The 23,803-nt window shown below is 39.1% G+C and overlaps 1 protein-coding gene across 2 annotated transcripts in view; it reads right to left on the bottom strand.

The window, feature by feature from the left end:
• grin2ab (glutamate receptor, ionotropic, N-methyl D-aspartate 2A, b) overlaps positions 1-23,803 on the bottom strand; it is a 109,896-nt gene that overhangs the window by 18,719 nt on the left and 67,374 nt on the right. Inside the window, exons 5-11 of one of the 2 annotated variants that reach the window (XM_039805513.1) lie at positions 12,978-12,989; positions 11,396-11,562; positions 11,119-11,253; positions 10,916-11,015; positions 9,391-9,596; positions 5,699-5,813; positions 5,383-5,585 (exon numbers count right to left, since the gene is read on the bottom strand). In XM_039805513.1, the coding sequence (XP_039661447.1) occupies positions 5,383-5,585; positions 5,699-5,813; positions 9,391-9,596; positions 10,916-11,015; positions 11,119-11,253; positions 11,396-11,562; positions 12,978-12,989 (938 nt within the window). The remainder of the gene's footprint in view (positions 1-5,382; positions 5,586-5,698; positions 5,814-9,390; positions 9,597-10,915; positions 11,016-11,118; positions 11,254-11,395; positions 11,563-12,977; positions 12,990-23,803) is intronic. The other variant, XM_039805522.1, reaches the window with a different exon arrangement.

Genomic DNA, 23,803 nt, shown 5'->3' with positions numbered 1-23,803 from the left:
TTTTATATTAAAAAGACATTTCAGTGTTATATAGACGATTGTGTGGAGTGTGAGTGTAACTGTACTTTTCCCGCCTGCTCGCTCCACATCTGGTGGTTCCATCAAACTGTAAAACTAGAATTATGACAGTGCAGAGTAACCATAAATACTGCTGAAGGGCAGAGAGAGCTTGTATGGAGTTTGTGAGTGTGTGTATGTGTTTCCCTCAGGTGCCTGAAAACACAGGGGTATTGAGCAGATGCTGCCGGGCTTTAAATAGAGCTGGGCTCTGCAGAACAACCAACTCACATGATTAAAATATCAGCTGTCCTTCCCCTTGTCTGTCTCCTCATTCCTTTACGTTGTCTTTTTCCCATCCTCCTGTGGGTTTTACCGATTACGTCCGTAAGGAGGTACTTCTCATAGACTGTAACAGTCTATGGTACTTCTCTAAAACTCACAGCCTACCTACTGTACATACACACCGCAGCCATACAGACAGGATGCGCAGAATGGAAACAGATGTTTAAATAAACCTTTCTGACAGCCCTCCCCGTGGACCTTGGAGCTGTGAACTAAACTGCATTGCTGGATCAACTGATACTCAGAATCTATTAAACTCTACCAGCATTTATAAAAGTATTACCATGAAAACTTTATTCTGATCCCATGTCATCCATCTCTGATGTACTGAAGCATGTATGGATTGGAACAGTAACTCTGTAACCTTTTCACTTGGCATTTTAGCCGACTCCGATTTAAGAGAAAGTTCTTAAAGAACTGAGGGATTCACACACAGAGAACGACTGTCAAAGAACTGAATCATCAAAGGATTAAAATATCTTTTTAGCAGCAGTCAACTGTATCTGCAGCACAGCACGATGTGCGTGTGAGAATGTGTGTCTGAGAGAAAAAGGGAGAGAAAGAGAGCATTTTATTCATACATGCATGTGTGTGACTCTGTGTATGTACTATATGTGCCCCAGGTGTTCTAATGCACACATAATGTACACATTAGCTCTTCCCAGCTGAGCACTCTCTGTGTCCTTATGTCACTATGTAAACACACGCACACACGCACACGCACACACACACACACAGCGACAACAACAGACTACCTGAGATACACATAAAGTACTGTTTGATTCATGTCATGCTTTTATAAAAACAAATGCACAAAAATAAGTAGCCAAGTAGTGACTGAGTAAATGTAGCACTTATTTGTAATGTACTACTTAAGAGTGCAATGAAAAATTAAGACATTGTTAAAAAAAAGAAAAAAAAAAAATGCAGCACTTATGGATGATTGGATGTATGTGAGCATGTATGGCCACATGGATGGTTTGACACAGAAAACGAAGGCCCAGAAGAGACTAGTCATCTTGGCCTGTGACCCGCTCAGACTTGCTCGCTGCAGAGAAAGGTTAAGAAAGCGGGTCACAAGTTAAACTTCCCATGCGCTGTGATTCAGTTGTCTAATTGTCCATGCCCACAGTGTTTCGATGTCGTGACTACATGGGTCATAAACTCAATGACTGTGTTGCATCTCCTGTCTGTCGTCTCAAGTCTATCTCACACAAAAGCTTTTAATATGGTGGATTCAAAGGTCAAAAAAAGGTAAATCAATCTTCAAAGAGAGTAATTACAGTTGAGTTTTTTTGCACTTTCCATGTGGCTAGTAATGATTATCTCATCCTATTTTATCGTATCCTAATATCCTAATTGCTATCCTACGAAGAAAAAGAAGAATACTTGAGAAAAGATGGATTTTAGTTGTGCATTTGGACTATGTTGTGGCCAAGTGATCAACCAGAAGCACAATGCTGATACAGCCAGATACTGAGCCAGTGGCAAATAAACCTGCAGCAATTATGATTAATTCGTATGTACTCTGAACTGGCTGTTTACAAATTAGCTCAGATGTGTGCTAAATTGTAGAAATTAGCAGAGAGAAACAAAAAGATATTGTCATGCTTGTCATTGCGGTGTCCATTCATAGCAGATAATTGGAGCAAAACCTAAGATGTCAAAGAATTCAAGGGAAGTTTCTTTGAGTAAGTTTTACTTTCACTGACTAGTTGAAAAATACTGTATTGTTTACACACTTGTGAATGGCTGCACCATATTTCAACCACTATAAAAATGCCTTTTTAAGTTTTTTTTCAAAGAGAAAAGTCCATTGTAATGTTTGACGAGTTGCTATTGAAGAAGGCTCTAAAGTTATTTGCTGGGCTGATTTTCAAAAGCATACGTCATACATGTAGAAACACACTGAACTTATTTGAAATCTTAAAGTATAAATGATGTCACAAAAATCACAATCAAAATGTGAAATCATAAATAAAAATGCCTAAATGAATCTTCTATATGGTGTTTCCTCTATGTTGATTTGACCGTGGCGGCCCCCCACCTCAACATTTCTGCGCTTCACACCGCGAGCGGGCACGCGCGTCACTCGTTCGGACCTGCCCCCACTGCTAAAAAAATCCTAAAGGAAACACTGGTGAATTGTCTATATATTAAATGTAGTTTCACTGTGATATAAAATCAAATCAGTTTGAATTAATATTATTTGTAACAAAGGATGATTGAAGCCATTCAGCCCACTGATATTGTTGCAGTGGAGAAAGTGATATATATATATATGCAGGGAGGTGGTAAGTGGTACACACTTGGAAAATACTGTTTTTATATATATATATGCATAAAAACAATCACATTAATAAAGTATCACAACGAAGTCAATATGAATTTGTGAAACAGTTCCATTCTATTAGCTGATACTGTTATCGTAAGCAACTTTAACGATAACATAACAAAATATTCCTGCGATCCTGATGTGATCATGTCTGATAAAGATATGCTAAAAATAAGACTAGAAAAGTCTAAGTATACAGTTACAAGGGATGTTTTGCAAATAGTATATGCAACTGAGGATATGGGAAATGAAAATATTGAGGGGTGAGAAGCATTTTTTTTTTTTTTTTACAATAGAAGGTTTATAGAGAAATGCACCTGGAGTGGGAAGGACATGTCACTATTGGGGAGCCGTAGAAAGAAGAGTCAAGGCCAGGTGAAACAATGACGTAGCTACCGCGGGGACTGGATAGCTAAGTGACTGGTTGTAGCAGAGCACAGAGTACAGGCTGGCGAGTATACGCATAGACCATAGCCTGCAGATATGCACGTGCAAATCCCTGAGGAGCCTTGAATGCCAGGACCAGAATTTAGAATTTGATGTGAACAGCCACCAGTAGCCAGCAAGAGGGGGGGTAATACACATGGGGGATGCGACAAAGGAGAACTTAGGGAGGTTGCAGACAGGGCAGGATGCAGCATTTTGGATGGTTTGTAGCTACTGACCAGAATATTTTACGGCTTGGTGGGAGTTGCAGTTGTCCAGCTGGGAGATGACAAAAGGTTGGGCTGGGTCCCACATGAAACATTCTTTAATTTTCTGTCTCAAGGTACAACTCAGGCTGGGATTTATATATTTATTAATTTATTTATAGGTTGTTTGTTTTTAATAGAAACACTGCACATTCATTGACATAACTGTAAATGTGCCAGAGTGAGCCAAAAGGCTGATTTTCATCCTTGGTATGGAAGCCAAAAAAGGCTATAAAGATTTGAACCTTATAAGCAACTAAACACCTAATTGTGAACTTTAATCACTACTGAATGCTTGAACAATGATCAATTCCCCTTTTTGAAATTTCCAAGAGGTACTTTTGAGTTGTGCAATTTAGGGCTGAATCTAATCATTAGTTTCATTATCGATTATTAACCTGTGACAATTTCCTAAAGCCAAAGGGAAAGACTTCTTGTTTTGTCCACCCTACTGTGTAAAACCCAAAGGTATTCTGCTTTTACTAACTAACTGTCAGTCCTGTAATCCAAGTAAGAGAAGTTCAGAGTAGAGACCGGAAACCCTGTCCTCAAGGCAATTTTTTTAAACAACATGAAATTGCCATCTAAACATGTCAACAAGTGAAACCACAGAAATTCAGATAAATGTAAATTACTTAAATTCTACTTCAAGTTCAGTTGTATTTTAATGTCAACATTAAGTATTCAGTAGTGGTTACATTTCACAATTAAGTGTTCAGGTATTTCTTTGTTGCAATACCTGATCACATCTTAAATAATGTAGGATAAAATAAAGAGTGAAAATATAAACATTATTGAAATATCATACATAGGGAAACCATAAGCATAATTACTAATTATGAATTAGTAATTGTAATATTTAAAACAAGCAACATGTTCAGGACATCTAAAACGACACACAAATCACACTGAATTAATGGAACAATGAAACAAAGATTACAATGGGCAACACATGCAATTACAGTGGTAGCAGAAAGAAAAATCAAGTAGAACGACAGATTGGCATTAGCGAGCTGACAGCAACAGAGAGCAATTCATTATTAATGCTGACAGAAGTGATTATCCATGAACCAAATGAGAACTACTTTGCTGGTATGCGTTAAAGTCTCTGACAGAAGGTGGAATAGAGTTTTACTCCTCTACAACAACAAACAATACAAAGTAGTTAGTAATGTATGGAAAAATCATCACTGATGTACATCTTGGCTGCCTTAGCTGACATGTGGAGTGGTTATGTATGAATCTGAAATTAGCTGCAATGAATTTGATTTAAATACAAGCATCCTTTCTCCTGATAAAAAACATCTGGGGCTACACACAACCTATTTGTCTTAGTAAAGAAAATGCATAGAGTGACAACCAAGTTGTAATATGGACCACTGAGTTTAGTATTAACTAGCAGCAAAGAGGGGGGGGGCATACGTTCCATTAATTAAACCACAGAGAAAGCCACCTGGTGGCTTCGGATAAAGAGGGCATGCCCGTGGCTTGTTGCATCGGAGAGATGTATCTTGCAACTTGTGTTTCAGCACCACCATGTGAATACATTACATTGTCAGCCACATACATTTGAATTTCAGTCTCGAGGACAGACAGATGGTGAGTCATTAGTATATAAAGTAAAAATGAGTGGGCCCAGTATAGATCCTTGTAGAACAAAAGTGGACAAGGAAGGGGCCGCTGATTGACGTTTATTTTTTTAGACAAATTGAGAACGGTTTGAAAGGTGTGATTCCATTCATTTCTTTCTACTGAAAAAGTAAAAGTAGATATATTACAGTGGAACTAACTGAGTGTGAAATGCCTTCCTGAGATCAAGAAACCACTTTGCTAACACCACCTTTATTATTCAACTGAGAAGAACAAACAAGTGCCACTCACCTCCTGAACCAACTCAAGTTCAGGGACTGTCAGCCTTTTCTCAGTAACGTTGAGCATGTGTGTCTCTTACAAAGTTCTTGAGCAGTGGGTAGGTGCTGTATATTTGCTCATATTGAGTGTATGTCTACTTACTTTTTGACATGCTTGCGGCAGGGCACAGAGTTTCTCATGCAGGTGCCGGTGAGGATGTCCACGTTGTCGACAATGACAAAAGGTTTCTCCTCCAGGGTGACGATTGAGAGATGGTTTTCATCCGCATCCTCATCCCCGTAGGAGTTATACCTCGGCCACACTGGGAACATCAACGCCAGGGTCCCATTCTCCCAACGGCCCATCTGTGTGTACGCAAACACACACAAACAAAATCAGAGATAGCCACCTTCATTAAAGTGTTTTGACTTTTTTAATTTCTATGCTCTTTTGCAAAACCACTGTGTTCATTTGTTACCTTCTCCCACTTCCTTTCACTATTCAGGACAATGACAACCAATTTGGGGTTGGCCTGGTAACCATCTGGAGTAAAGGATAAGTCACGCCCTTCATTCCATACATGCATCATGTGTCTGAAACAAAAGGGACAAAAAGAGAGAGAAAGTAGGAAGCTGTTATTTGCTTTTGTTTTGCATCTGTTTGAGTGTTTGTGAGTATGTGTGCACAAGAGCAGATACATTTGAAATAACAAGTTAAGCACTCTATAATCACTGCAAGAGTATCCTCTTCAAATCAATGCTGTCTTCACCCACTGTGTGTGCATGCATGCCTGAGTGTGTACGTGTGTGTGAGCATCCCTTTGTGTGTAGGAGGGGAAAGAGTCAGAGGCCACATATCTCTCCCATCAACATTCTGCATTGATTTCTCCACAGATAAACGCCTGAAAGACAAGTCACTGGTGCAACACGGCTGCCCTCACTCTGTTACTCACTATAGTTATCTTGCATACGCAAACAGATCTTTTGCTGAAACATTTACACACTTAAAGTGAAGCTGTAGAGAGAAGTAAATGAACCAGTATCACACACACACAGAGTGATATGGGATTAAGAATACACTCACTCCAGTTAAACAATTTTCAGAAGGCAGTATGTTCTGAGTGTTAAGACTGGGATAATAGCATGAATTCCCACTGGGGGAAAAGAAGCCTGTCTAAGGAAGTTTACTAAAAAGACCAAATCACAAGAGGGACAGCAGCTCAAAACAGACAATACTTTGTCTTAGATGCCATGTGTTCCGTCTTATTACAAATGGTTTGATTCATTTTGACACTGTCAAACACGGTTTGTTGTGTGATGCTATACGACTGAAATTTCATCTGACTAAAATAGAATATTTCAAAAGTCAAAGGTTTGCAGTTTTACATCTGCTTTAGAAAACTTTTGGAATTTGGCACAATAGTCCACTTTTATACAGTATATATAAAGAGCTAACTAATAATTCTTACTATCGTTAATGTCAACACACATTTAATAGAAGCATTCAAAAGATGCTTTAAGTATTCACAGATTAACAGCGTCATTATTCTAAAACAATAATTTAAAAACAGACACTAAAATACACTTCTGTTTTTAATGTGAGCAGGGCACAGGGCCATGAGGGGTTCATGCATATACTCAAATATTAAACAGGAAGTCAAGATGCATAAATATAATTGTTTGATTGCTGTTGAGCGTGCGCCCTGCGGGTGAAAACTATGATAATTACACTCTAACTCAAACAGGTGAGATTTTATGTTGTCTCATCTGCAGGAGAGGTATTAGAGTTGACATAAATATTGTTGTTGGACAGTGGATTAGAGAGAGGTACATTAATCATCTGTTATTACAAAGACTTAGAAACAGGCCTGTGCTCTTTCGAAGAGTAAATAAAAGGTCCTTGTCTCCCCTCGCATGCATGCACTGCAAAAATACCAAACAACTCTGCTGTGGGTTTACCCTCTCTCAGCAAACACAAATAATTAAACATAAACCTACAAAGTTACACATAAGAGACACTTCTGTGCTAAATAACTGAACCTGCCTTTGTCTTTATAGGTTACAATGTTTTGACTATTAGCGACATGTCAAAACAAATATGTATTTTTGTGTTTGAAAAATCTTCATGATGCAGCAGGTGATGACCTTGTCACTGTGTATTGCCACAGCTGAATACATATAGTGGAAACACTGTTGCAGTCTATTCTGGGAAACTGCTGTCTCCTCCTATTTCAGGTTTGTAACCATTGTTGGAAAAATATTTTGATCTAAATGTATGAGGCTGGTGTGTTTTTGAGGCATGTAAATCAGGACGATTATACTATATACTGTACATATATTCAGATTTATATTCCCATGATTATTCATGTAATTGTGTGATCCCTTGTGATGTTAACAAAACAAAATGTGCAGCTACATTAAAAAGGGGTTCAATGATTTCTAAATTACTGTATGCAAAATTATTTGCATTAACTAAAACTTCAATGCCGGTTTTAATAGCAGCAGCCGCATTGCAGGAAAATAAAAAAACCTGCTTTTGTAATTGCCATTTAAAAAATGTGGCTCCCTTTACTACTATGTGCAGAACATTTTAATATTATTGGAAAACCTGGGTAGTCATTGTGTGAGCACTTTCTAAAAGTATGAATAAAGAAGGAAGGGAGGCTCTTTCCTCATTCGGTATTATGGCAGGGAGCATCTTTTCAGAAAAAAAAGTGACAGCTTAGGGGTTTGCATGGTACAGTGGTTCCATCAAACAGAATAACCTTTTGAAATGTAGTACCAGGACAAACCTAAATAAAGACCTGTACCATTGTGGAGACAAAATAAGATGAACTGGAGTCTGGGATATTAATGCCTGTCAGGCAAGACTGACAAGGAATCAAACAGGGTTGATAGTGTCTTTTAAGTGCCAGATTATGTTGTCCTATTCCTCTCCACCTCGTTTTGTTTATATGCACACTGCGGCAAGATTGTATCTAGACTAATGTATGCAGAATTCTGATCACAGACTCACCACTTCCAAATCAGGATAGGGAAATCTAAACTGTCAGTTTAATAACCCCAAAATTGGCTGCAGTTGTTTTGACAAATATGCAAATTATATCTAAAAAGTTAGTGAGACAAATGAGGTACCTCTGACAGAAAGAAAAAAGATTGTTCCGAAAAAAAGGTTTGAGCTCCTACTGAGGTCTGACTTCTATTGGATCAACCTGTCAACAACGGCGGTATTGTATATGCTTTGATGTATACTGCAATGGGCTAATAAGAGAGAGAAATGGGATAATAAAGCCATAATGGTAAAAATCACACTGTGGCTCTCATTCTAATGAGGCAACTCATAAGTCAGTTTTATATAATATATATATATCATTTCTGAATTAATACTCATATGTTAGCCACTGAATGCCTCTTATTCAAGATGTAGTCAAAATCTCACGCCAAAAAACCTTGACAAGAAACACTAACAGGTTCTTTATCTGTGCTTTTGCAGTCGTGGATGTTCAGTATAAATATGCCTGCATGTGTGCTACATGTGCCCATTTGTTCCCCCTTTCTTGATTGAAGAATTTGACTGTTTCCTCATCAAAGAGACTTCAGAGAAAAGTACATACATGCACGCGCACGCGCTCGCACACACACACACACACACGCGCGCGCACACACACACACACACACACACACACCTACCAACACATACGTGCCACCCACAGAGCCACGTAACAACAAAAAACAGAGAGAGAGAACAAAGCTAGTAAAAGCTGCTTTAATCCTGACTTAATGGCAGTGAATCCAGTCATGTGAAGTAAGGTGCACACACAGTAATACACATGAATACACACACACCAGACACATACTAGGCTCTAGTTAACACAGAGCAGCAACAACACAGAGTTCCGCCTGAAGTTCAAGTTCTCTCGGCAGCAGACTGAGCTCATACACCGAGCATAACAGAACAGCTAAAACATAGTGTTAAATGTCATTAGACATCACAATGTTTTAGACTGCTGTCGTCTCTGTTTTCTTTCTCCTTTCTGTCCCTCTCATTAGTACTTTAAAATACTTACTGGAGGTAACACTGCTTAACACTCAGCTACAAAGACAAACAGAGTTATGCAAGTCCCTAGACCTCGATCTCCTCACACTCACACACATGCACACACATACAGACCTGCGCAGGGCACTAGGTGGGAGCTTCCCCGGGCTCCTGTCTGACGGTGTGCTGTAGCAGCTGCTCTGGGCCTCTGGCAGCTCCCCCTTCTCCCGCAGCATGGAGGTGGCTGCGGATGAAATGATGCCCACCCCATCCCGTACCCGCGTATCCAGCGGGTACTCCCAGTCGTCATAAGACACGGAGATCATACCCAGGGGAAACACCTGAGAGGAAAGAAAAGGAGATCTGAGAAGTGTATAATATTCAATTGGACATTTTTCTACCCCAATTTTGAACATCCACATGTATCGCTCAAAGGTGTCAAGCAGATGATTTATAGGTGTCGTGGGCCATCCACAAATATATCTGGCTTTTAAATAAGTGTGAGCAGACTGTATGCCCACAAACTTGAATTGCTTGGTCAAGTATTGCCTACATCTTGAAACTGTCAAAATGAAAGAATTAAGAAACTAGATAGCTCAAGTTTATCTCTCTAAACCAGACTGAGCAAACATAAAAAGATGCCAGGACACCAGTCTATCAATCTTCCGACAATACTTTGTTTTTACATTTTAATTTGGCACTAAATGTTGAATCGGATCTTTGTCTAGAAAAGTAAACTAAGGCATAAAAACCCAACACAAATAGGGATTGAGAATGATGGATAAGGAAAGGAGGAAAATAAACATATGAAAGGCTTTTGAGAAAAGGTAAGCAAACATTGGGTATGTTTCCAGTGTTAATTTGAGGGAACATCTGAGTTGATTAAACTTTGAATTATTTATACACATATCTATATCCTATTTGGATAATAGTTACCTTGCTGCCTCACATTTTGAGAGTAAAAGTGTATTGCTGTCAAACATCCTATTTAGGGGCTGAGCAAATGTTTTTAGATAGAGAGAGAAGAATGTAAACAAAGCAGTAAACTAAAAACATGAATGATATCATGTCACCATGATTTGTTTGGCTTATGCTTATGGCTAAAAGGAATAGTTTGACATCTTGGGTAATATTCTTTTTTACTTGGTTGGATGAAAAGATTGATACCATTCTCATATGTGTCCCCTAAATATGATGGACAGATTAAGATTAAGTACGATTATTTTAGCACAAAGACTGTACACATGAGGAAAAACAATCTTGTCAGTTTAATCAGAACAAAGAAAAAAGTGTAAAAACAGGTGGTGTGATGTGTCAAACTATTCCTTGGCAGGGAGCAGTAACTGGAAACTGCAAAATAGTCCAGCACCTCATATAAAATGACAAACACACTTCGGTTTTTGTACGTATGTATTACGCGAACCAGATATAACATGCTGATTACTAAGCTTTAGAGATGCTAGTAAGCGGATTTGTTTTCCTTCAGAATTTCAGTATTTCTTTAATGCTGTATTTCCTATTAGCTGTAGAGAATAAAGGAGATGAGTTATATACAGGAGAGGTAGGAGATGACCTGCAACAGCTTGGAATCAAAAACAGCGCTTGTCTTGTCATACCACTCAAAAGTGGCCACCTGTTACTACATATGGGGCTTCTCTACCTCAGGGGTAAAGTCTGGGTTGCCAGTGGTGAGACTGGACACAATCCAAATGTAACCAGCTCCTATCAGGCCCAAGGACCGAGCTTCCTCGAGTATATACCTGACGAGGAATAGAGTCAGAGAGTTAATAAAGATTCATTACAGAAATTTGGCAGTGTATGACAGTGAGACAGAAACAGCAAAAGAAAATTAAAGACACGTACACAGCCTCATCCTTGGAGCAGTACAGGAGTATAACGGGACTCTGGATCCTCTTTAGGGCAATGTGTGATTTAGAGTTTGGGTCGCCATCTACGGCATCTAGAGTCACCACACTCTGCAGGTCCCAGCGCACAAAGCTGTAACAATACACCATAAAATAATACAAGACCTAATCTTGTCAGCTGCCGTAAATTAAGGTTAAGGATGAAAACAAAGTGTGTGTGTGTGTTTGTGTGTGTATGTGTGTGCACATGTGGAGGAGAGTAGGCTATTCATTACCTGTGATCCACGGTTATCTTCAGTGTGCTGATGAAATCCTGGTACCCAGGGAACTTGGAAGTGACGATAGAAAAAATATGCCAGTCATATTCCTCCATGATGGAAAGCATGAGCAAAGCCTCCTGCTGCAAAGCCGCGCCGAACTGGAAGAAAGTGGACTTCTCATCCTGCAACGACACACAGGCCAGCAGCAGTGACAGTCAGCTGATTTTTCTGAGGAACTGAATTAATTGCAGAAAAGAAAGAAAATAAGAGCTGGAGTGAGTGAGTGAATGCAAATCAGACTAAAAAACCCAGTAGAATTAAAACCATTTTCAATCAGTGAGTCAGACCCTGAGAGAGGCGGAGATAAGAGTATGAGCGTTAGAGAAATGAACGAGGGAAAATGAGTAAGAGAGGAAGAGATACTGAGAGATTCAGTCAACAAGTCAGACTACACTGCAAGAGATTGACTGCTGGCAACAGGAGGGCCATAATTGTCGGAGATAACTGCCTCATAACTCACAGGTTTAATACACTTTGACCCTCCATAGCCAATATAACAACAGCCCTGCATTGTGTGAAAACCTAACTGAGCCAAATTCCGATGCTCATCTTGTCTGGTTCTGTTTTGTAGAACTGGCTCAATGTTTCAAATATAACATAGAAAAAGAAATTAAAGTAATTAATGCTGAACCTAATTTCTCTGTGGTAAATTAACTGCAAAAAAAGACGTCATTTTCTAGTAGTCTGATTTGAAGTCAGGAGGATATCCTCTACAAACTGTGGCTTCAAATGTTCCAGCATTAATTTTCAATGCCATGTACAGTTAAATCATTTAGTCGCAGTGTTGGAGGGAATCTGGGGGTCAACGTGAGAGTATGAGGCAGCAGTAAGCATTACCAAAACCAAAGCAGCTATTAAACTGAATGAAACCCAAAGTGAGTGTGAAATAAGTTGCTAATGATTGCAGAATGTATGTTTGCATAAAGTGTAAGCCGAGTTTCCCCCTTGGGGCACAACAAATAGACAGCGACACAGCCCATCCACCAGAGAGGAGAGAGGAGGAGTAGACAGGGAGAAAAAGAAAAGGCAGAAGGGGAGAATAAGAGGGAGAAAAATGTTCCAGTCTTGTGAGTAAGATTGAGATACCTGCTGCAGAAAGAGGTAGAAAAGAAGTGAGACTCTTGGGAGAAAAACTAAAAAAGACACAAACAAGTCAAACATCCTTACAAGGTCCCTCTTTTTCACTCACACACACATACACACGCCACCATATGCACACATACATGCACTGACACCCCCTCCACAGAGGGCATCAAAGAACGTGACACATTAAACATCAAAGCCCTCATAAACACACATGGAGAATCAGCTGTCAGCTCATGTCTCTCTGCCCCCACCACCTTCATATGTGTGTGTGTGTGTGTGTGTGTGTGTGTGTGTGTGTTTGAGTGAGTGAGTGCGTGTGTGTGCATGCGTGTGTGTGTGTGTGTGTGTATAAACCTATATTGTGCCTCTAGTGTTGTCCCCCAGTCTAACAGAAAGCTCACAGCTCAGGCCATCACACACATAAAGCATGCCCCGCAGAGATTTAACTCACCTCCCTCCACCGCTACAAAAAAGAGAGAAAAGTGGGAAAGAGAGAGGATGAAATTGTACTTCAAAAAGATCCATCTCACTGTTTCCATCTCTGTGTGTGTGTGTGTGTGTGTGTGTGTGTGTGTGTGTGTGTGTGTGTGTGTGTGTGTGTGTGTGTGTGTGTGTGTGTGTGTGTATGTGTATATCTGACTGTAGCTTTATACTTTCCTCAGAATTCATAAAAAGAAAAAAAAAGACAGAATCTCTCCTCTGTGTGGAAACAGGCACATCTTCAGTTTTACCCAGATAACACTGACACACAAGCATAGATACTAACATGCACCCACAATCACCCACTCCCTCGCACATACAAGAGTACAACCGACAGTAGCATACAAATCACTGCTGAAATATTAATTTAAACAATTAATCCGTCAACAAAACAACCTGTTTATTGTTTTCAAGGATAATGTCAGTTTATTACAATAATATACATCATATTTATGTGATTTTGCAAATTACTGGTTATTATTACATTCTACTTTTTAAACCAAGATCCACAAGGTCATCGGAGTGGTTAGATGATCAGATCAGTTGTAAAACAAGACAAGAGTTTAGCCGGATTATCTAAACCACTTTGTTCTGAGATAAAACTTAATATGAGTGTATACAGTGATGGTTGCTGGACTACTGAGCGGGCCATGGCATTCAGATGAAGCTGCCTATCAAGCCAGTGGTGGTCAGCCATTTAGCCTAAGCAAATACAATATAGATATAAGGCCAAGTCACATAGTATCTGCTCTTTCCTTGGGTGAGGGTACGGTTCAAGGACAGTTTAAATGTGTGTTAGGTCATAGTATGGTGTGGAAAAGACTTCTGATATAACTAAGAACTATTTGTAAGAATATTGGAGCTAGATAAGAAGGGATGATGGCTGAGAAAACCAAATGGGCTATGATGTTCAGATAAAACTGTATCTATCAAGCAAGAAGGCCCAGCCAATGTTGGTTAGCCTCGCAAATACATACAATGGAGATATAAAGCCAAGCCAAGTAGATTAATGATGGCATAGACTGATACCCACTGCAGGGCCTAATGATAGGTCTAAGCATCATTTAACAGGAATGCTTGGTTTTCCATAGGAATGCTCGCCCAACATTTGGGAAGTGTCTTTGTGTATTGATAACTGAAAAATGTCAGTAATCTTTCCTCATTGCACAAGAAAATTGTGTGCACACAACTATGTCAAGTACAGTTGGTGAACCAGAAAGTCAGTCTGTAAACTGTTTTACAACTTACAACAGTTATAGGTAATACTTTTGCCATTCACCTTTGTTTACTCTTCCAAATAAGTTAATTTAGCTAACCTGAAGGTTTGTTTAAAACCTGTATGATTATGCTGCTATAATATAATATAAAACACCAGAATCATCCTTTGGGTCATTTATCAAGCAAACATGTCAAACATTTGGTTCTCAAATGAGATGATTTGTTGCTCTTTTTAGCTGCCATAGCCTTGGGTTTGGGATTGTTCATTAGACATAACAATTGAATAACACCTTGAACTGTGGGGGTTTTATGAATTTAATGAATAACAAAATTTATTTATGAATCAAAAGTGAAAATAATAATTAGTTACAGCTCTAAATACACACATTGTGTTACCTTCACCTATGAGGAGTATACTGAGGAGGACTCAGGAGAGGTGTGTCAGAATGTCACAATTCAAAATACATCATAAACAGCTACTAATAACCCACCGTGCTATTCTACAAAATACTTACGATGGCAAAATGTGAAATTGTGAGGAATCATATATGCACACGCACACGCACACACACACACACACACACACACACACACACACACACACACACACACACACACAAAAACACACTTTTGTGCTGACCGACAGAAGATATTGCCGATGTGCAATACATGTTCATAACTTGCTTTTAACATGTTTAATTACACGTGTCATCGTGGTCTAACACACACTTCTTTTAAAATACCTTCACAATCTGAAGAGGAGAGAGGAGAGAGAGGAGGAGAGGAGAGGAGTCAAGGGAGAAAAAGTCTTTTTAGAAGACTGAGAGGTGAAAGTAGAAGATGATAGTTTCTGGTGGTTGCTGAATTATAAAAGCTAAAAAGAGACGTTGACACAGACCTGCATCTCCCCCCAAATCACACAAGTCCACCAAGAAGCTCACATATGAATAATGCAGAAATATAACACACACACACACACACACACACACACACACACACACACACACACACACATTACAAACCCGCACAACTCTACCTAGAGATTTACTGATGACATTGTGCATCAATTATACAAATACAGTGAACTTCATGTAGGCTACAGTTTCACATTTACACACATACACAAAACACACACACACACACACACACACACACACACACACACACACACACATTACAAACCCGCATACTCTACCTAGAGATTTACTGATGACATTGTGCATCAATTATACAAATACAGTGAACTTCATGTACAGTTTCACATTTACCCATGTACACACACACACACACACACACACGTACACACACACACACACACACACGTACACACACACACACACACGTACACACACACACACGCGCGCCAAAATATAGCTATACTCATGAGCCAGCATACCATTAAATAGAACACACACAGACACATGCTACTCTATGTCAAATTTAATTATTTCTGTTTACAGCAATCAGATTAAAAAAGTATGAAAGGGTGGAGAGAGTTGCATAGATCCTGGCTAATGAGAGACAAACTGACACATTTCTAGAAATCGTTGGGAGAAGGAGTTATGTATATACAGTGCCTTGCGAAAGTATTCGGCCCCCTTGAACTTTTCGACCTTTTGCCACATTTCAGGCCTCAAACATAAAGATATAAAACTGTAATTTTTTGTGAAGAATCAACAACAAGTGGGACACAATCATGAAGTGGAACGAAATTTATTGGATATTTCAAACCTTTTAAACAAATAAAAAACTGAAATATTGGGCGTGCAAAATTATTCAGCCCCCTTAAGTTAATACTTTGTAGCGCCACCTTTGCTGCGATTACAGCTGTAAGTCGCTTGGGGGTTATGTCTCTATCAGTTTTGCACATCGAGAGACTGACATTTTTGCCCATTCCTCCTTGCAAAACAGCTCGAGCTCAGTGAGGTTGGATGGAGAGCGTTTGTGAACAGCAGTTTTACGTTCTTTCCACAGATTCTCGATTGGATTCAGGTCTGGACTTTGACTTGGCCATTCTAACACCTGGATATGTTTATTTGTGAACCATTCCATTGTAGATTTTACTTTATGTTTTGGATCATTGTCTTGTTGGAAGACAAATCTCCGTCCCAGTCTCAGGTCTTTTGCAGACTCCATCAGGTTTTCTTCCAGAATGGTCCTGTATTTGGCTCCATCCATCTTACCATCAATTTTAACCATCTTCCCTGTCCCTGCTGAAGAAAAGCAGGCGCAAACCATGATGCTGCCACCAACACGTTTGACGGTGGGGGGTGGTGTGTTCAGGGTGATGAGCTGTGTTGCTTTTACGCCAAACATAACGTTTTGCATTGTTGCCAAAAAGTTCGATTTTGGTTTCATCTGACCACAGCACCTTCTTCCACATGTTTGGTGTGTCTCCCAGGTGGCTTTTGGCAAACTTTAAACGACACTTTTATGGATATCTTTAAGAAATGGCTTTCTTCTTGCCACTCTTCCATAAAGGCCAGATTTGTGCAGTATACGACTGATTGTTGTCCTATGGACAGAGTCTCCCAGCTCAGCTGTAGATCTCTGCAGTTCATCCAGAGTGATCATGGGCCTCTTGGCTGCATCTCTGATCAGTCTTCTCATTGTATGAGCTGAAAGTTTAGAGGGACGGGCGGGTTCGTAGATTTGTAGTGGTCTGATACTCCTTCCATTTCAATATTATCGCTTGCACAGTGCTCCTTGGGATGTTTAAAGCTTGGGAAATCTTTTGTATCCAAATCCGGCTTTAAACTTCTCCACAACAGTTATCTCGGACCTGCCTGGTGTGTTCCTTGTTCTTCATGATGCTCTCTGCGCTTTTACACGGACCTCTGAGACTATCACAGAGCAGGTGCATTTATACGGAGACTTGATTACACACAGCTGGATTCTATTTATCATCATTAGTCATTTAGGTCAACATTGGATCATTCAGAGATCCTCACTGAACTTCTGGAGAGAGTTTGCTGCACTGAAAGTAAAGGGGCTGAATAATTTTGCACGCCCACTTTTTCAGTTTTTTATTTGTTAAAAAAGTTTGAAATAGCCAATGAATTTCGTTCCACTTCATAATTGGGACCCACTTGTTGTTGATTCTTCACAAAAAATTACAGTTTTATATCTTTATGTTTGAGGCCTGAAATGTGGCAAAAGGTCGAAACGTTCAAGGGGGCCGAATACTTTCGCAAGGCACTGTACAGGAGGAGGAGCTACAAGTAGTGAAGGTGGATGAAGAGAGAAATTAAAAGCCAAAAGCTAAGGAAAAGTAATTGAAAGGCTAGTAGAAGAGTTCATGAGATGGGGCAGCACAAAAGAAAAGGATGGAGCTAGTATGCAGGACAATGAGAACTAGATAGGGGTAAGGGGGACGATGATGATGAGGCCAGCAATGTACTACATTAATATTTAATGCAGTAGGTCAGTTAGGATGGTGCAGCTACATTAAGTTGGCATGACAAAGTACGGCCCCCAGATGCTGCTAAGTACCATCCCACTTAAGTCTGCACAAAAGTGCAAACAAACTAGCATGGTAAAATAGGTCCTGTGTCAACAAAGTGAAGTATGCAATGGTCACATGCAAAATGCAGAATAAGTCAATCACCAAAAAAAAGGAAAGAGTTAAAGCAGCAGTACTACAAATGCAGGATATTTTGCCCTCAGTTGAGTTGTAGAGAGATTAAATTAAATCCCCACATTAGTCGGGTGAATTGAACATTAAAATGCACTGGCTACACATTGTAGAAAAGGTCTTCTCCAAGTAACTGAGGCTTCAGGCACAGGTAACACCTAAAACTAACTTGGTATACAAATTATATTTGTAGGTATTTCCAATGGATGAGTTGGGATCTAGAAGGCACCTTTGAGAACAAGGTCACCGCCACAGTAATTAATGTCCCGTCCAAATGAAAGTAATGTGAATGTGTTTCCACCAAGATGAACATGAAATAATAAAACCCTACTTGAACTTTAGGTCATGGCTGTCTCATTCACCATGCAGGAATCCAAGTGAATATTTTCATGGGGCATTTTGGGAGAATAATTAGGCAGAGAATTTCTCACGAAAAAAAAGGAGAAGATGTGCAGCTTTTTAGGGTTTACAGTGTTCTATTAAGATACGTACGAGATACAGAGTAAATAACTGTACACTGATATATATGTATATATGCCATTTCTTATCTAAAAAAGTCCAAAACCAATTGTAGCAAGCAGATGGGTGGTCTTGTAATGAAAGGTGTCTTGTGGTTTTCCTGTTAAGACATTCTGACATGTCTTGCAGGAAAAGCACAGTTGTCTTTAATGACACTGATAAATGCATTCAGTTTAGGTATAAAGTTCCATATTGCCTCCTGGGACATTTAAATGCAACAGAGCCATCCTTAACATTATTAATGAACTCCTCCTGCTATGACAAGCCACATGTCGGTATGGTGTGCAAAAAGGGTGTTAATTCAAACCACTGTAGCACAACATACCAGAGTATCTGACTACAAGTTATAGTAGTCAAGCATTTGATGCCCTGAAAAAAAAGTTAGTTCATATGGGGCAATAGACTGCCTATGTTTCTAGTGTTCAAAAAATTCATACAATCCATGCAAAGGAAGGTCACCTCAGGTTTTACAGGAGAGATTTTTGTAAGCTAAACTCCAGCTGGCAGTGTTGGACCTTAGCAGTGTAATTAGGATTAATTAAACACTGCAGGTTAATATGTTAGAGGGATGAAAGGTAGGCACATTAAACAAGGGCCTGTAAAACTGTAGTAAAAAGCTACACTGGTAGACAGGAAGCATTTTCTGTTGCTGCCTAATTCTGTGTAAATGCTCAGCAGATGTTCTTCAAACCCCAGTGCTAACAAACACCGCTCTAAATCCATCCACTAACAAAGAATTAGCTCAGGAAAGCCACTTACAAACAAACACCTGGGGTAGCCTAGGAGAGGAAGCCGTTGTCACTTGACCAGCGTCAGAAGTAACACAGCCAAAGAATATCCAGAGAGAGAGAGAGAGAGAGAGAGAGAGAGAGAGAGAGAGAGAGAGAGAGAGAGTTTGTGTTACTTGCTTTTGAGGTATTGACAGTACAATGGTACAAAAAAAATCTACATATTGATTTCTTGGTGTTTGAACAATATGACTTCAGAAACAAATAACAGTTTTATGAGCATAGAACATGTAACATCAAACATCATTCTTTAAACATTGCTGAAAGCTGTGAACAGGGACAGCAAAGTCGACAACCTTTATAGCAGAAACATAGCATAAATAATTCTCTTGACACTAACAAAATGCAAAGGCAGGTCCCTCAATAGCTAACAAGCAGCGGCCCCTTAAGCACTAAAAGCTCTTCAGTTTTAGAACACAGAGAGAGGTCCCAAAGCCCACATCCACTAACCGAACATAGACTATCAACATTGCCAGGATTGACAGAGAACTATAGCATTTAGCTTTCAGACATTGGCTCCCATGCTAACAAAGACTACTTAAGTATTTAACAAGAGGTACGTCCCAATGCTTAAGTCTACTGTAGTATTTAACAGCCGCACACTACCCAGGCAAACACAGAATAGCATTTAACACGGCGCAGTGCACCCAAGCTAGCATAGCCTAGCTCAGACTAGTGAAGCATTTGGTCTTACCACTAATTCAGACAAGCATGTAATGGACAGCAGAGCGGACATGGACTGACGAAGCGCACAGCATTACTACACAACCTCAGAATGTAATATGTGATTGGCATGTCTCCTGACACTTGAAAATACTTTTTCCACTTACTTTTTCCCCATACAAAAGTTTAAAGAGTCTTATGTTATTTTGCTACTGAGTTATCCAGCGCTCCCAGTCGTACTGGACCTGCTGTAGAGACCGGCATTTTGGTAGCATTGTAAAAGTGTGATAGAGAGTATGGAAGTATGGAAGTATGGAAGCAAAGAAAGGCAATAAAACAGATGGGAGCGTGCCTATGTTCCCACAGCCCTATCTTCCCACATTTCTAAGAATTTTTTTCACTGAAAATTAGTCCCTATGTTCCCACAGCCCTATGTTCCCACATTTTTAAGATTTTTTTCAAAATTAGGCCCTATGTTCCCACATTTCATAAATTTTCATAAAATTTGTATCAGATTTTATCCCCCTAACCCTAACCCATAACCCTACATTTCTTTGTGGGAGGATAGGGCTTAAATTGAAGGGAAATGTAGGAACACAAGACCTAATTTTGAAAATGTCATAGGGCCTAATTTTCAGAGGGAAAAAAATTCTTTGAAATGTGGGTACATAGGGCTGTGGGGCCATTGGTTTGTGGCAACACAGGGCTAACCCCAAACAGACTATTAGTTTCTGACTGTGGCAAATACAGTGGTGGTTCAGAGTTTTTATGGCCATAATGGTAGTGAGAAAAAAAGTCCTCCACACTAAAATGTTTTGTACAAAATATTCTCAAGGCAGAATATCCCAGACAAATTAAGTGTATGGATGAGGGGTTATGGGTGCAATAAAAATATGCCGTAAGAATTTGAATCTTAAAAGCAACTGAACTATTTTTTTAAATTTAAATATCAATAATATTGTAGAACTAAAATGATTTACTTTGAAAACCATCTATCTTGGTTTATGTGGTCTGAATGAGTTTTTTTGTGATTGTTGCGGGCAAAAATCCTTGATTATGCGGCACGTTTTCTTAAAAAATGCGATGGAATATGCAGGATATTTGTGCAATTTTATGCGATGAAATTGCGGAAACTTGCAAAAATTGCAGTTTGATGAAATAGAGAAAAAAAAGTGATTCCCCCAACACCCTGCTTTTCGATGATGTTCACATCGCATAAATACGTCACTTCATAACGTTCCCATGGCAACAGGGGAACATGGCTGCTCTTGTGTGAAGTAAACGCAACATTTTTCAACTTTCTGCTAAGATATATTATGGGACTTTTTTGCAACGAAAATGCGAGGATTATGAAATCATGCGAGCCCTGCATATTTTGCGCGGAAATTTATGTGGCAAAAGTGCGGCGTATTTGAAAAAAAGCGGCCACCTGCATAAGTATGTGAACTTTGGCTGATTATGCATTATGCGATCACATAATTGCGTTTTTCTGGAGGGACTGATATGACTGACAGAACACAATGTATACTGTAGGACAGAGGTCAGATACATTGTATTTAGGCTTACATGTTCTTGGTAGCCCAAATGTTCAAGTTCTTGAAATTGCACGACTCAAAATAACAAATTGAAAATTTTAAAGAGAGGAATTCACACCACATACATTTAAATAGATGGTTCTCAAGGCAAAATATTTTAATGCTATAAATTCATTGCTATTAAAATGTCAGCATTAACCTTTTAATAAGTGGTTAAATTGGTTAAAATAAAATTGTTCAGTTGCTTATTGGATCCTTGTTTTTGCCTCCATAGAGAAAAGAATAGTTCACCTCTCATCTAGACACATAATTTGTGTCTGGAATGTGCTGCCTTATTGAGCATTTGTTTTTGCAAAACATTGAAGTGCAATACAGTACCAGTGTAAATTTACTCTTTTCCCATTGTCATTGTAATGGCCATAAAAACTCTGAACCCACCACTGCATTTGCCACAGTCAGAAACAAATGCACTCCGTTCTACCACAGGTTTGCCTTAATTATCTCAGGGAAGTCATAAACTCACATTTGTTTTCAAAAATCCATTAAAAACTGCTCGCAGACATATTGCTGCCTTGAAGAATGTACAGCCATCCATCATGCCCATGTAATATATTTCTCTCCTGGCAGCGTGTCAGTCCAGATTCTTTACAGTTTCGTCTGTATTTTTAGTGTTGCAAAAACCATTTATCAGTTACTAATACATGACAAGATTGAACCAAGATATCTCTTCCCCAGAAAAACATCATCACATAGCCTTTTTATTTGATCTTATCTGGGAGTTTGTTATATGTAATACTGCGGCTGCTCATATTTTAGGTTTTCATCTAACACCTGAGACATTAAGCTTCAGTTGGATCAAAGCAGTTTCTTTTTAATAAATAGTGAATTATTCATTATCTAATGATTAGTGAGTATTATATATATAGTTAAGTAACAAGAACCCAGATGGTCAGCAAATTTCCCTCTAAATTCTTGCCGTTTCATCGAATTGGTCTATTGTAGTAAAACGTGGATACAAAACATATATTCATGTATTTTCTGTGCCAAGTGTTGATCATTCACAATGTACAGCATAACACTAATAACGTTACTGCCGGCAAAAATACCTCTGCTAATTAAATCCATGCTTTAACATTACTTTATAACCATCAAGCCACTAAGCCTGTTTGGAAATCAATACCTCTGCTGAAGTGTTAAATTTGTAAATGATAATAATGAGACGAGACAGCACGCTATTATGCTGTAATGTTTAATGCATAATAATGCATGTTATTTTAATTGTAATATTTTGTGAGTAACTGAATCTGCAATGTAACCAGTCACAACATGTTTTGAACGGATACTGCACTAATTTAATGAAAAGGGGAAAAGTATAAATATACAATTATTACTGTAGAGTACAAATGTGTCAGACAATGACAAAGAAGGAGTAAAAATATGCAAGTGAAACAGCATAATTTTTAGGTTGAGACTGTGAAGCGCAAACAGGCTCTTACAACATTTTGATTTCATTAGCATTAACTTTCTAATGCAGATGTTCTTAGGAAGAGGATTGTTCCTAATTGGGACTGCAAAGCAGGCTGACTAGTTGTTTTTTTTATTCTGCAGATTAATCCAAATGTAAACCCTAATGCTGATCAAATAACAGCTCAGGATAAAATATTTGACATTGTAATGTATTGATAAATAACCACATACACAAGGAGACATGCTTTTTCAGCTGCGTTGAAAAAACATTCTGTGTGTGTTCCTAAAATCTATCCATCAACTACGCCCTGTGAATCAAGAGCCATACTTTTTAGTGCCGACTCTTTCACATATGGTGCTGCATCAGCGTGCAAAGACTCAACTAGAATATTGTAAAGAAAAGACGATAATTATTTGGCTGAGGAAAGAGAAAAAATCAACTACTAGCAGTATTTTGACAAAGCACATTGTAAAGGATGGCAGAAGTGCGCTTGCCAAGCACCGGCAGTTGAATGTGTCTCCTGAGTGGTAGACGATGGTTGTGTGCATGGTTGGCCTTGCCTATCCAAGTGTCAGAATGCTGCTCACGGCAGAGGCTAATCACAACACCTGTTTAGAAGAGATTACAGCAGGATCCGCCAGAGTGCTGAAAGGCCTCTGCTTTATTAAAACTGAAGTGTCTGTCCAGGCTGTGACATAAGCACACACACATACATCTGTGTGACAAAAAAAGAGTAGGATGTGTGTCTATATATGGTGTTTGTGTGTGTGTGTGTGTGTGTGTGTGTGTGTGTGTGTGTGTGTGTGTATATGTGTATGTGTATGTGTATGTGTATGTGTGTGTGTGTGTGTGTGTGTGTGTGTGTGTTGCCGCTGCAGTTTGAGTCATAATAACTGATTAACTTATAGAGCTTCAGAGAGAAAGAGATGTTAATGTTATTTCATCCCCCTACATGGAAAATTAATGACACAG

Source organism: Perca fluviatilis, chromosome 1, assembly GCF_010015445.1.
Source record: "Perca fluviatilis chromosome 1, GENO_Pfluv_1.0, whole genome shotgun sequence".
NCBI classification, from domain to species: Eukaryota; Metazoa; Chordata; class Actinopteri; order Perciformes; family Percidae; genus Perca; species Perca fluviatilis.
This window is presented reverse-complemented; position numbering and strand designations above follow the sequence as displayed.